The 13,822-nt window shown below is 48.6% G+C and overlaps 1 protein-coding gene across 1 annotated transcript in view; it reads left to right on the top strand.

Annotated features, from left to right (window-relative positions):
• The first annotated feature begins 11,651 nt into the window (after positions 1-11,651).
• The window catches only part of LOC149356165 (uncharacterized), a 29,113-nt gene continuing 26,942 nt past the window's right edge, over positions 11,652-13,822 (top strand). The window contains 1 exon segment of the mRNA XM_089576266.1: positions 11,652-11,736. Within this exon segment, the coding sequence (XP_089432392.1) occupies positions 11,652-11,736 (85 nt within the window).

The raw sequence follows: 13,822 nt of genomic DNA, 5'->3' as shown, positions 1-13,822 counted from the left end.
GCGCAGGCGCGTATTGACCCACACAGCACAAAGGAAAAAAAAACGAAGAAGGATTCAGTCATTCTGGTCGGCCAGGTGCCAGGTACACCGCTGAGGACACAAACAGCAAAGATCGGCAGTGAAGGGGGCAGGGTTAAAGACATAATGACAACACTTGGTGAAAAAGGGAGATTACACGCGCCGGGAGTCCTGTGCAGCTTAGTGATGACAGAGATAAAAAGATAAAAAACGATAAGATGCAAAAGTCAACGACACGAAAGACCTTAAAAACTCATAAGACGGTGTGAAGACGCACATAAAGGGAATGAAGTGAAAGGGTGGTTGAAATGAAATGGGGGAAGAATTGATAGTCTAAAAGCATGCGATGAAAGCCAACCGAACAAACACGGCCTAAAAAGATGCGATGCAAGCTAACAAGGAACTCGGCTAAAAAGTGGGGATGACGGTAAACCATAAAATCGGCCTAAAAGAACAAAGATGGCTAAGGCGAAGAGAGGAATGAAAGCTACGATAAAAGAATAGAAGTGGTGTCCCCAAAATATTAAAAGAGAAGTGGCGAAAGAGCTGTGGGGTGACAATGAGCCGCGTAAGGAACCAAATCGCTAAATTAATGTCCTGTTTCGCAGTAACCCATCCAGGAAAAGGCCTCCCCTTGACATGGCTGTGGCCTACTTCAGAAGCAATAATCTATCCCTTCTAACCGCCGACAAGGAGGGTGGCTTCGTAATTTTGCCTAAAGATGTGTACTTAGCGAAGGCTTTTAGTGCGACAGAATCGGGCTTTGTAAAATGTCAAGGTGTATCATTACCGAAGGTTAAATGCGCTGAAAAAAGTTTATGCAAACGATTAAACCTTGATAAACTCTCCCGCCTGATAAATGATAGCAGCAAGTTGTCCCTTACTATGTCTTTCAGTGCAAAAAAGCATAAACCTGAATGCCCACTTCGCGTAATTGTTTCAGAAGCCGACACTTGGCAAAAATGTGTTGCAAGGTTTCTGCAAACAAAACTTGACTTGCTCTCGGTTAATGATCCTTTTCTTGTAAAAAATCGAACGACACCATTCAATTTCGGCAGCAAAACCGAGACAAAGCCTTCCTTGGGTTCTCCATAGTTGTGAAAGACCTGTACTACTCGATTCCTCATAATGACCTCATCCAGTGTGTAAATGATTCTATTGAACATCATAGTGATATTGCCTTTCAAAATGCATGCGGTTTTTCTGTCGGTGGCTTTTTAGAACTGCTTTCTACCTACCTGAAATCCACCTACACCTACTGGAATGGGTCTCTGTTCATCCAAAAACAAGGCATTTGCATAGGGTCTTGTATCGCACCCATCCTGAGTGATCTGTACCTAGCTATGCATTACAGAGCATTAAATGAGAAGTAAGTGCCGTTGCCGCTTACGGCAGAGTTTCGTGAGACGTACCCGCCGTCTGCTATCCCAGTGTTGCCATACTGTAGTGTTGCCAGACTTGCGCGACTCCCAGTGTTGCCAGGCTATAAGGTTGCCAGATTGTGAACTAAAACCCAGTGTGGCCAGACTATTTGTTCCCTCTCCCTTTTACATTCTCCTCCGCCTACAGCTACGCTGTCGCGCCGGAACAGCCCAGCTCGTAAGAGCAGCCTTGCCCGGAGTGGCCGCCGCCTGTTCGCCAAGCGAAAGAGCACGTCCGCGGCGGTTAGGAAATTGTTTTTTAGAGCGCAGCTCTTTGGCGTCCGTTCCTGGGTTTCGCGTCGTCGTCGGCGTTGTCGTCGGCGTCGGCCTCGTAACCAGCTCCGCCCCCCTTTCATCCGCAGCTGGGGTTGACTCACTATCGTCGTCAGCGGCATCAGTCAGTCGCTGCTATCTCTTCCCTCCTCCCTTTATCGTGTTGTCCGCTTGCTGCGCGCGCTTCTGCCCCCATCGTTTGCCGCTGGGTGTACACGCCGCCCCCCTCCCCCCTCTTCCTGCGAGTCTCCGGTTGTCAAAGCGCCGGCTCGAACTTAATTCCTTTCTTTGCTCCTCCTCCAATGCAACCCCTGTGCGGTGGCAATCAGAGAGCCAGATCGGTGGCGGCGGATCTGTATATGTGCACCGCCCGAGCCGAAATTGCCGCTGCCGTTCGCCCTGTGCGGTGGCAATCAGAGAGCCAGATCGGTGGCGGCGGATCTGTATATGTGCACCGCCCGAGCCGAAATTGCCGCTGCCGTTCGCCACTGCGAAATTATCTGCCAGTTCTTTCTGAGCCATGAGCGAGACGACCGATGGAAGTCCTCCGTCTGCTAAAAAAAAAATTCTGTGATAGCGCATACACGTGTTGCTCGATTTCTTTGCCTCAATCTATCAAAAAGGTGAAACAGCTTATTTGCTGCGCTCAAATTTCGCATTAGGAAGTAACGTAATCGTCGGTAATTTTTTTAGTGACTTGTCGAGCAGACGGGTACCACAGACGAAATCTGCCGATGCGTGGCCCCAGTGATCGTATTAAGACGAGAAAAACGCGCGATTTTCTTGAAATAAGCGTGCTATGCTCAATTCACTTGTCGAGCAGACGGGTACGACAGACGAAATCTGCCGATGCGTGGCCCCAGTGAGCGTATTAAGACGAGAGAAACGCGTGATTTTCTTGAAATAAGCGTGCTATGCTCAAATTCACTTGTCGAGCAGACGGGTACAACAGACGAAATCTGCCGATGCGTGGCCCCAGTGATCGTATTAAGACGAGAGAAACGCGAGATTTTCTTCAGATAAGCGTGCTATGCTCAAATTCACTTGTCGAGCAGACGGGTACAACAGAGGAAATCTGCCGATGCGTGGCCCCGGTGAGCGTATTAAGACGAGAGAAAGGCGCGATTTTCTTGAAATAAGCGTGCTATGCTCAAATTCACTTGTCGAGAAGACGGGTACACCAGACGAAATCTGCCGATGCGTGGCCCCAGTGATCGTATTAAGACGAGAGAAACGCGTGATTTTGTTGAAATAAGCGTGCTATGCTCAAATTCACTTGTCGAGCAGACGGGTACACCAGACGAAATCTGTCGATGCGTGGCCCCAGTGAGCGTATTAAGACGAGAGAAGCGCGTGATTTTGTTGAAATAAGCGTGCTATGCTCAAATTCACTTGTCGAGCAGACGGGTACACCAGACGAAATCTGCCGATGCGTGGCCCCAGTGAGCGTATTAAGACGAGAGAAACGCGTGATTTTGTTGAAATAAGCGTGCTATGCTCAAATTCACTTGTCGAGCAGACGGGTACACCAGACGAAATCTGCCGATGCGTGGCCCCAGTGAGCGTATTAAGACGAGAGAAACGCGTGATTTTGTTGAAATAAGCGTGCTATGCTGAAATTCACTTGTCGAGCAGACGGGTTCAACAGACGAAATCTGCCGATGCGTGGCGCCAGTGAGCGTATTAAACGAGAGAAACGCGTGATTTTGTTGAAATCAACTTCTGTTTTTCCGTATCTTTCCTTGCAATAACAATAGCAATAACACTAGATTCTCTGAACAAAACAATATGCTTCTACCAAAAGTGAGTACAAATTATGGAAAACAAACTGCTTATATCCCGGAATCAAAACCTGGAATTCATTACCACTAGCAATCAATTCCGCACGTTCGCAGTCCGCTTTCTACACTTTACTAAAAAAACATCTCTCATCAACCCATTCAGCTTCATGCCATGCTTAAGTTTGCCTTAATCTTATTTTCTGTTCCCCACTCTGACAGCAAACGGTCATATTCTTACTCATCTGGAACCTCTTTTTTTTTTCGTCCGCCTATGTTTTATATCTGCATTTATTCAATGACCATTGCTATCCGATGTCTTTTTGTGTTCTTTCTCTTGCTCTTATGCTGTGCTGTTTTATGGCATTTTTGTTAAATTATGCCCGCTAACTATTGTATAACTTATTAATTGGCGCAAATTACACTAATAGGTTTTAACTTAATTGTATACTTTTGTTCCATCTCCCCTGCCAAACTTGTGCACTTTCTTATGTATTCCTGATGGGAGGTCCCCCAGACAGTTTTCACTTTGGGACCTCCTACTGTACTAACTTTTTTATGAAACTTACAACTCATTTGTATTTCGTTTTAATAAACCTTTAAAATCTGCGCGAAAAAAAAAACCGTTCAAGAGGCGACATGTGGAGTCATGGCACATCCGGTTCACAATGGCGGCGATGAATAGGACTCCAGGAACGCTTCCCTCCTCGTGCGTTAGTGCACTGCGCCACGGGCTAACAAAGGCAGAGCGAAGGCAGCACCCCGCTGCTGCTGGCACACTGTAGTCACCCCTGAAGAAGGGACCAAGTTGGTCCCGAAACGGTGGGCAAAAAAGTAAAAATATTGGTTGGCGTCAGTTTCCTCTCAACTATCTCAAAAACCCATCAAGACGGACTTCGGTCGAAGATGTTTTCGTTCCTACAATTACTGTTCTGAATGCGGCTTTCAACGCAGCACGAGCTGCAGAGCATTCTTAACTGCCAGAAGAAAATATCTAGCCACTACGAAGTGACTGGGCAATAATAGGATGCGCGCACATGAAGTAATTATTTCTGCAAGGCTGCTTCTGACGACGCCTGAATTTCGCACTTTTTTCGAAGCTCACCAAGCACAGCCTACAATTTCGTTGTTATCAGTTATTCAGTTCAACACTGCCTACCCCAATTAAAAGTGTTAATGTTGCGTGAATCTGAGCACACGTCGTTGGTACCTGTTAAGCTAGACGCCTACGGCGCCAGTAGGTTCCTTCCCCCTCTCGAGGGTAACTACCGTGTCCATCGGAAGTCTAGAGGGGTTAGGAATGGTGACAGCGCGTCGCGCGCTTCGGACGCTCTCCAAGGCCGCGGGAAACGGGGACCAAGGGGCCGACGACCGTTTCCTATTAAAAAGAGATTAGCTCTCAAGTGGGTGGGGGTCAGTAAGGTCGGCGACTTCTGAAAACCCGGACTGTCTAGCTAAGCAGCGGACATTACTGGCGCCTCTAGAGTCGGGTTCTGGCGAGCACTGGCCGCCGCCCACTTGTACCTACAGTGCCACTCCAGCAGTATTGATTGAAATTGCGCGAGAGCAGATTTAATAAAGCTCCGCCCAATTATCGACGGTATTAAAACCAGCTGCAAACAAAGAAGAGGAGCGCGCCGAGTCCCAATCTCGGCCGCTTTTCTACAGCCCTTTTTCAAACCGCCTTTTTTTTAACCGCCTTTTTTTGTCCTGTTGCGTTTATTTTTGTTTCCGTCTTCAAGAAACTAGTTTTGCTTCTCAAGAAGTTTGGAGTTGCTGCCCCATCCGGCAACGTGTCGCCGGACGAGTGGACGAAGGCGCGAAGCAGTGGCGGTCCGAAGGGCGGAGGGGGCGCTCGCCCCCCCCCCCCCCCCCCCCTTCCCCAAAAGCCTTTGCATATCTTCCCGAACGTCCGTTTTCGGGCTCTCACAGGGCGAGATGTGATTTTTGACGTAAATCAGCAAACCTTTTTCGTCTGTGATGTGTCCAGTAGTCCCCTACCTTGTACGTTCAACGTGTTAGCGGCAGTTTTATTCCACACAATTCTAAAATTCGTAGTTATTGTCGAGGCATCGGGGCCCTGCCATGCCCCGCTGTTGTCTTGCCTTGGCGCCGGCGCGGCGACGACGGCGGTGCCATTCACATGCGGTTGCGGTGGCCAGCAACCTCGTCGGGGCGACGTGGAGCCACTCATTCATGTCTTTATCCCACCGTGGGCGGGCAGGCGGGCTTGACTTCCCGCTTGCTCTTCGGTAGGTAGTGCACGCGTGGCATGCACGCTCCTTAGGTGATACCTCGGACTCTACGAGGCCGGGCGCCCCACCCCGGCCGCTCGTGCAGTGTGCCACGCGCGCGATTAGTTAGAGACAGGACGCTACGTACAATTTGTCGTTTTCTGCAAACGATTGTGCACAGTGGCCGCTCGCGTGCTCTTGCTTTCGGACAGAGCCCGGACATTTGCGCGCGAGCGGCGCGGATTACTTTTTGTATTTTATAAATAGCATACAAAGCTCTTCCCTGTCCTTCTCCTCGCTATATTTTCCCTTTCACCTCCGCCGGCTGCAGCTCGCGTGCTTACGATACTAGATGGCAATTGACGCGGCCGGCAACCTTCTTTTCCTTCGCCTTTTTTATTTTTTCTTTAAAATAAACCGCTACCACCTATCCCACCATGAGACGCAGCGACGCCAGCGTGGGGATCGTCCCTTCGGTTGGCTTCACAAGACGCACCGCCCAGCCGCCTTGTCAGAGGTGACCAAGGGCGGAACAAAGCCCCTTCCCCGAACTGGGTAATGAGGGCCGCCAATCGCACTCGTGAAATGCCCGGACAGGTGCATTGACCTTGCTAGACCCACCGTGGCGGGATGTTTCATCCGACGACCTGTTTCCCCCTGGCATCGAAATGAATATTGCTCACGTAGCCGTTAACATTCAAGGCAAGAGTTATGGTATAACATTTATATCGTTCATCATTTAATTTTCAAAAAAAAAAACGCGCAAAAGTTGTACAAATAAAATGTAGATAAAAAAAATGTTGTGTCTATTTTTTTTTATACGAAAGTTCGTCCGCACCCCCTAAAACCAATCTCTGGGACCGCCACTGGCGCGAAGTGCCCTTCGAACTGCTAACCACATGCATAGACGAGCCGGTCATTTCGACGACAATCCGGAGGAGAAACTTAACTGGCGCCGTGACCAGGAGGATCAGAGTTTCAAGTTAACTGATGCCGTGACCAGGATGAGTATGACCAGTGTTTCAAGTTAACACGCTTATTTCACCAAAATCACGCGTTTCTCTCGTCTTAATACGCTCACTGGGGCCACGCATCGGCAGATTTCGTCTGGTGTACCCGTCTGCTCGACAAGTGAATTTGAGCATAGCACGCTTATTTCACCAAAATCACGCGTTTCTCTCGTCTTAATACGCTCACTGGGGCCACGCATCGGCAGATTTCGTCTGGTGTACCCGTCTGCTCGACAAGTGAATTTGAGCATAGCACGCTTATTTCAACAAAATCACGCGTTTCTCTCGTCTTAATACGCTCACTGGGGCCACGCATCGGCAGATTTCGTCTGTCGTACCCGTCTGCTCGACCAGTGAATTTGAGCATAGCACGCTTATTTCAACAAAATCACGCGTTTCTCTCGTCTTAATACGCTCACTGGGGCCACGCATCGGCAGATTTCGTCTGGTGTACCCGTCTGCTCCACAAGTGAATTTGAGCATAGCACGCTTATTTCACCAAATGCACGCGTTTCTCTCGTCTTAATACGCTCACTGGGGCCACGCATCGGCAGATTTCGTCTGTTGTACCCGTCTGCTCGACAAGTGAATTTGAGCATAGCACGCTTATTTCAACAAAATCACGCGTTTCTCTCGTCTTAATACGCTCACTGGGGCCACGCATCGGCAGATTTCGTCTGGTGTACCCGTCTGCTCGACAAGTGAATTTGAGCATAGCACGCTTATTTCACCAAATGCACGCGTTTCTCTCGTCTTAATACGCTCACTGGGGCCACGCATCGGCAGATTTCGTCTGTTGTACCCGTCTGCTCGACAAGTGAATTTGAGCATAGCACGCTTATTTCAACAAAATCACGCGTTTCTCTCGTCTTAATACGCTCACTGGGGCCACGCATCGGCAGATTTCGTCTGGTGTACCCGTCTGCTCGACAAGTGAATTTGAGCATAGCACGCTTATTTCAACAAAATCACGCATTTGTCTCGTCTTAATACGCTCACTGGAGCCACGCATCGGCAGATTTCGTCTGTGGTGCCCGTCTGCTCGACAAGTCACTAAAAAAACAATTTCGTAACCGCCGCGGACGTGCTCTTTCGCTTGGCGAACAGGCGGCGGCCACTCCGGGCAAGGCTGCTCTTACGAGCTGGGCTGTTCCGGCGCGACAGCGTAGCTGTAGGCGGAGGAGAATGTAAAAGGGAGAGGGAACAAATAGTCTGGCCACACTGGGTTTTAGTTCACAATCTGGCAACCTTATAGCCTGGCAACACTGGGAGTCGCACAAGTCTGGCAACACTACAGTATGGCAACACTGGGATAGCAGACGGCGGGTACGTCTCACGAAACTGTGCCGAAGCTTACAGATCTGCCAGTTCTTAAAATATTTCGATATGTGGACGATTACCTGATATTCTTAGATTGTCAAAATGATGCCTTTCTGCCTGGTCTTGCCGCACGAAGAACCAGAAAATGGCTCTATCCGCTTTATCGAGCTACAGCTGCTTTTTTCGCCGCAACATGTCTGCTGCTTGTTCCAGCCTAGGGCGAACAAGCCAGTTCTGCCATACGACTCCGCACATTCGAAGCTTTTTAAGCGAAACATAGTCCAGTCTGCTTTTAACAATGCGCTCACCAAGTCCTGTGAGCACTGTCAGGAAACCAGTTTTCGGAACCAGGTGCAAAGACTGAGTCAATCCGGATACTGTCACGATATGTGGGCGGCTTGATTTTTGGTTGGCGCCGAAATTATAATTAATCGGGCCAACCTGCCCACCACTGCACTCTCCGTAAGTTAGGAGGGGGTGGAGCGACAAACTTCTCCACCCCGTGTGCGGAAGATGAGGTTTGACTGCTGACCGGCGATAGGGGCCACGCCTGATTAGGCGTTGACCGGAGGCATGAGGCGTATAGGCAAGTTTCTTTAGCAACCCTTTTACTTGGGTAAGAACAAGAACCAACGGTTACAAAACAAACCAAGCAATATTGTGAAAATACACAAGCGCGACGAAAATTACAAACACAGAATGAGAAAGCAACACAAACAACTATTAACAAGAAGAGGAAAACAGCAAGGCGAGACTATACAGCAACGCTACACAATTAAAGCAATGTACAGAGAATAGGACGAGAACAGCGACAGAACAAAGAAAAGAGTAGAGCGAGTGGTGACAGACGGTGGCTTAGCTGCGTAGTGGCAAGGTCCGGTCGCAGGGAGCGTCGGGCTGCGGAAGCGCGCGGTGCTGATGGGGGGTTGCGGATACGGGCGAACTTGGGCCACGGGTCACGCGTCTTCCACGCGTGTTTCGGGGCCACCGTCGCCGCGCTCTACGCGTCAGACACCCGCCTAGGCTCGCTTGCCGACCACTTCCCTGGCTGACCACACACACGTCCGCACGCACCGAAATCTCCAGGCCAACTAACTAGGCCGTAATTTTCCCGCCACCGCGTTCCCGTGACAAACAACAAAAAACAAAAACAAAAGCAAACGATTCCTCTCGGCCCCGTGCACCAACGATTTACAGATGTTGAGAAGGGGGAGAAGAAACACGGAGAAACTGAAGGGGACGTGAAGGAGAGCTATGGTCCTAACGAAAAGCCTTCGAAGGTCGGGAATAGGGGGTGGGGGCATTCAACCGGCCGCTTACCGTCTGTATCTCGTGAAAGCACTCGCTTCCCGGCGATCTTGAGGAGGGGGCGGGCGTAGCCTTGACCCCCCACCGTCGCGAGGAGTCAACCGCTCACGCGGGGGGAGGCAAAATCATCGCGGCTGCGTGGCGACATGCCCGCATACAACCGGCACCGTGGCCAGCCGCGGCCACTTTGGTCGGAGAAGAAAGAAGAAAAATAAGGCATGCGCGCACTTTGTGACAGATACCCACCGTTGCTTTTAGTCTCGGTGGCTGAAAAAAATTAAAAAAAAAAAGCAGTGTACAAACGCTTTGTGCACAATGGTACACAATGGTGTACACAATGGTGTACAAAATACCCCTCACATGTGGGAATTGCTACATAGGGCAAATTGGACGTTGCCTGAATGTCAGACTTCAGGAGCATCGCGCTGCTTTTGAATCATTGGCGGGGGGCGGGGAACTGGCAAAACATTGTCGCCATCGTAGTAACTCCACCCCCAGGTTCCGCGGCACTATTGTCTTGAAAATTTGCCGACCCAGCTTAGCAGGGAAATTTTCGGAGCCTACTGCATAAAAAAACAAAATCCCGTTGCATTACCTCTACTTCAGTATCTTTATCCAAGAAAGAATTTAACTATCTAATGCCAGCTTGTCCCACGCGCGCCCACGTGCCCGTGTTATTTGATGCTGTCGGCTGTTTATCAGGTGTTATTACGATTCCTGTATAAATGTGGTTTTCCTGTAGTAAACTTTAGTTGAAGTTCCGCGTCTTGTCCTGTGCTTTCCTCTCTTCGTCCTGCGTCGTTTTGCGCGGTTGCAATATGCACTCCATTATTATTAGTTGCCTTGACTTGCGCATGTGCCTTACAGTCACGGATTTTTGGTGCGGTATAAAACGTGCGGATCGTCCTCCTTCGAAATTAAAGTTGTTAGTTCAGCGCCCTGTGTGCGTCGTCTCTCCTTCGTCTCTCGTCTGCCAGCGCTGCATGTTCAGGATGTCAAACCAACTTGCCCAGCAACACACCCTGCTCACGTTAGAAACACTTTAAAGGACTGTAGACCTCAAATCTTTGCTTATGTGTTTTCTTCTTTCAAATTATGCGTTAGACATTCCTGTACGTGGAGGAACCTGTGGTATTCGTGTACGACCGCTAAAAAATAATTTATTGTTGAATTTCTTCGTGACGCTGTTTTGATTTCATCAGTCGAACAATGAATGTGACGTGTAGTTGGTGTTCAGGTCACATGAGGCATAAAATCGGCTATATAAATGCTGACAGGTTATTTTTTGTCATTCCAGGTCTTGGAAGAGGCTGGATTAAATGCCGTAGAATGAAAACTACATATCAGCGATTATATTAGCTTTTCTAGTAGATCACGTGACAAAAACATCAACTTGACGTCAAGTCGTCGTTCGGTCGATGAAATCGAAACAGCATGAGAGAAGAAATTAAATTACAAATTATTTAGTCGTTGCAGGCAAATACTGCCGGTAATTCATGTATTTTAATGCCTAATGCATCGTTTGACAGAAGAAAACGTGCAAAAAATTAGTTGTCTATAGTACTTTGAAATAAACATTTCGCTACCTATCAGAAGAGAGGACCATTACCTTCAATATTTTCATAACCATACCTTAAAACATTCCAATATTCAAAATGTTTGCCCAAGAAAGCTGGATTTGAATCTGAAATAAGGAAGCTATGCCCAGTGCATTATCGTGCCGCCTGCAACTTAGCGTGCAGGCCATCTGGAACCAATGCACAGTGGCTTGGCGTCGACTCCAGCGGCCACCGCAGCAAGTATCAGTGTATCACGAACTGTTCAGCGCGCTTGTTTCCCGAGAGTCGAAACGAGAAGACCTTGACGCTACCAGAGGGTTATTAGACAGCTCGCGGGGAAGTGAGGGGCCAGGAGGGGAGGAGAGAGCGGTCTAATCTTGCACATCTCCAATGGTGCAAAGCTTCTTCCACAAAGCCGGGCTGGGGGAGATGCAGGGACAGGGGGAGGGAAGGTTGTCGGTTGCGGCATCCCAAAGCAGACGATATGTTCCAAGCGCAAAGGGTTACCGAGCACCACGCAAGCTGTTATCTTTCCCGACTTTCAGTAGGCGCGCTCCCAGCTGCAGGGTGGGTGTCTTGTCGAACACTGCTCGTATTCTCCGGTGCGTGTGTGTGTCAAACGCGGCGAGCAGCGCGCGGAGAACGGTTCGGTATAGACGTCTTTGCGGGAGCGCCCTTCCGGAGTTGAAGCTTCTTGGCTCGCGGCTCGACGAATATTTCGACGGTCGCAATGGACAGCCTGCCGCGATATCCGTACGAGCCTCTCAACGAGGAAATTATTAGGCTCCTGGGTACACCAAAGCCAAGCGTCAAGGGTAAGTGCTCTACTGCTTTTATTGATGTTTGGTGCTTGTGAAAAAGTGCTTGTCATAGCAAATTCACGGGTGCAATTTCTCACGTCAGTGGCGCAGACGGCAACGCCGCGAAGTAACGCGGGGGGGGGGGGGGGGGGGGGAGAAAAACAACACTTTATTTAATATTTGATGTTCCGAAAGCTAGGCCCATTGTCTATAGTGCCTGTCCCGTTATTTTTAGCCCTGCTGTAGTTGTAACGCCCGCCTAATGTGTTTAACCAAAATCGGCCGGTCTGCCAGAGGAGCTGTCGGTACAGTCCGCCGCACAGGTCCGAAAGCCAAGACTGACCTTCCCGATTTTGGCAGTTATGTTCTTCGATTTGGGGTAATACCGTAAAATATGTCACGTGGGAAATAGCTCATTGAGCAATTGACATTTTAGAAAGTTCTTGAGAAATGTATGCAAAGTTCTCTTTTATGCTTGTACCAATTATGCTTGTACGTCAGTGATGTTATAGGTCACATGAGGCATGGAAAAACTGCAGTAATAATCGGTGCTTCTACATTCGTTGTCATTCCGGCTCTTGAAGGCTGGCTTCAGCACTGTAGTGAATTAACACAATGAAGCAGCGATTATATCGGCGTTCTTCCATGCCTCAGGTGACCTATACCTCTCTTTGACGTCACAGCCATCGTTCGGCTGTTGAAACCAGGGTGTCGAACCGGAACTGAACCCGAACCCGAAACCGGAACCGAACCCGAATTTTCGCCTGGAACCGGAACCGAACCGAACCCGTATTTTTTTCGCCATCTTGTAACTGAACCGGAAGCGGAACGATTCAAAGGAACCGTTTCGAACCGGTTCGGGACCCGGTTCAGCCCCACTTTTTTGCATCCCGGCATACGTCTTGTTTTCCGACAAAAAGAGGTGATCTATCGCATAGATTTACCCACCCGTAGCTGTCTACGCTGGGAAGTGCGAAAATGGTACAAAGTATATGCGGCAGCAAACTTACAGGAGGTCTGGTGCCTGGGAAGAAGCCTAATTGACGCTTTTGTGATGTACTACCGCCAATTCTAAACACTTGTACGTCAGGTTTATGTGAAATCTTGAGTTATTACTCCTCCCCTTTTACATATTTGCGTAAATCTTTAACCAAATGTCAAGACTGCTCTTACTCAATAAAGTACTATAGACACCAAACTTTTGTTTGCGTGCTTTCTTCTTTCAAACAATGCGTTAGACGTCGTATACATTTAGCACCGCGTGGTATTCACCAGCACATAATAAATAATTTATATTTGAATATCTTCTTAACCCTGTTTCGGTTTTACCCACATTACGATGGCTGTGACGTGTAGTGGAAATTAGGCCGCGTGAGGTGCTATAAAACGGCAATATAACTGCTGATACGTCGTTCGTTGTAACTATAGGTCTTGAAGCCGGCTGATTTAACTGCTACATTGAGTCAAAACATCGTGTCAGCGTTTGTATTACTTTTCCCGTGCCTTATGTGACCTAATGTTGAACTCAGGTCACCGCCATCATTCGGTTGATGAAACAGCATGAGAGAAAAAATTATTTTCTAAATTATTTAATGGCAGTAGGCGAATACCACACGGTGATCCATGTATTCTAATATCTATGGCGTCATTTGAAAGGAGAAAACACGCAACAAAACTGGGTGTCTATAGTCATTTTAGTACCGATTGAGAATGCCTTCATTTTCTTTGCGTCATTTCCCACCAATAGACGAAATATTAGCGCAAGGGCCCAACAGTGTTGTGATGGTGGTTTTTGAGGAAAGGAAATGGCGCAGTCTGCCTCATTTCTTGATGGACACCTGAACCGCGCCGTAAGAGGGGGAGGAAGGTGGGAGCGAAAGAAAAAAGAGAAACAGGCGCAGTAGGGGAGGGCTCCGGAATAATTTCTACTAGCTGGGGATCCTTAAAGGGCAATTCCATAGGTTTTAGAAATCGACGAGCTTAAAAGGGTCGAATGTGTGAAACTTCCAGCAAAATTATGCGAACTCCTTTTTGTCTAGCATTTGAAACGGTTACGTAATCACCAATTAAAATTGCGACGGCCTTCAAGCTTCTCCGCAGC

The sequence above is a fragment of the Amblyomma mixtum genome, chromosome 3 (genome assembly GCF_055824585.1).
Source record: "Amblyomma mixtum isolate Tamu chromosome 3, ASM5582458v1, whole genome shotgun sequence".
Classification (NCBI taxonomy): Eukaryota; Metazoa; Arthropoda; class Arachnida; order Ixodida; family Ixodidae; genus Amblyomma; species Amblyomma mixtum.
The sequence above is the reverse complement of the archived record's forward strand: the minus strand, read 5'-3'. Positions and strand labels throughout refer to the sequence as shown.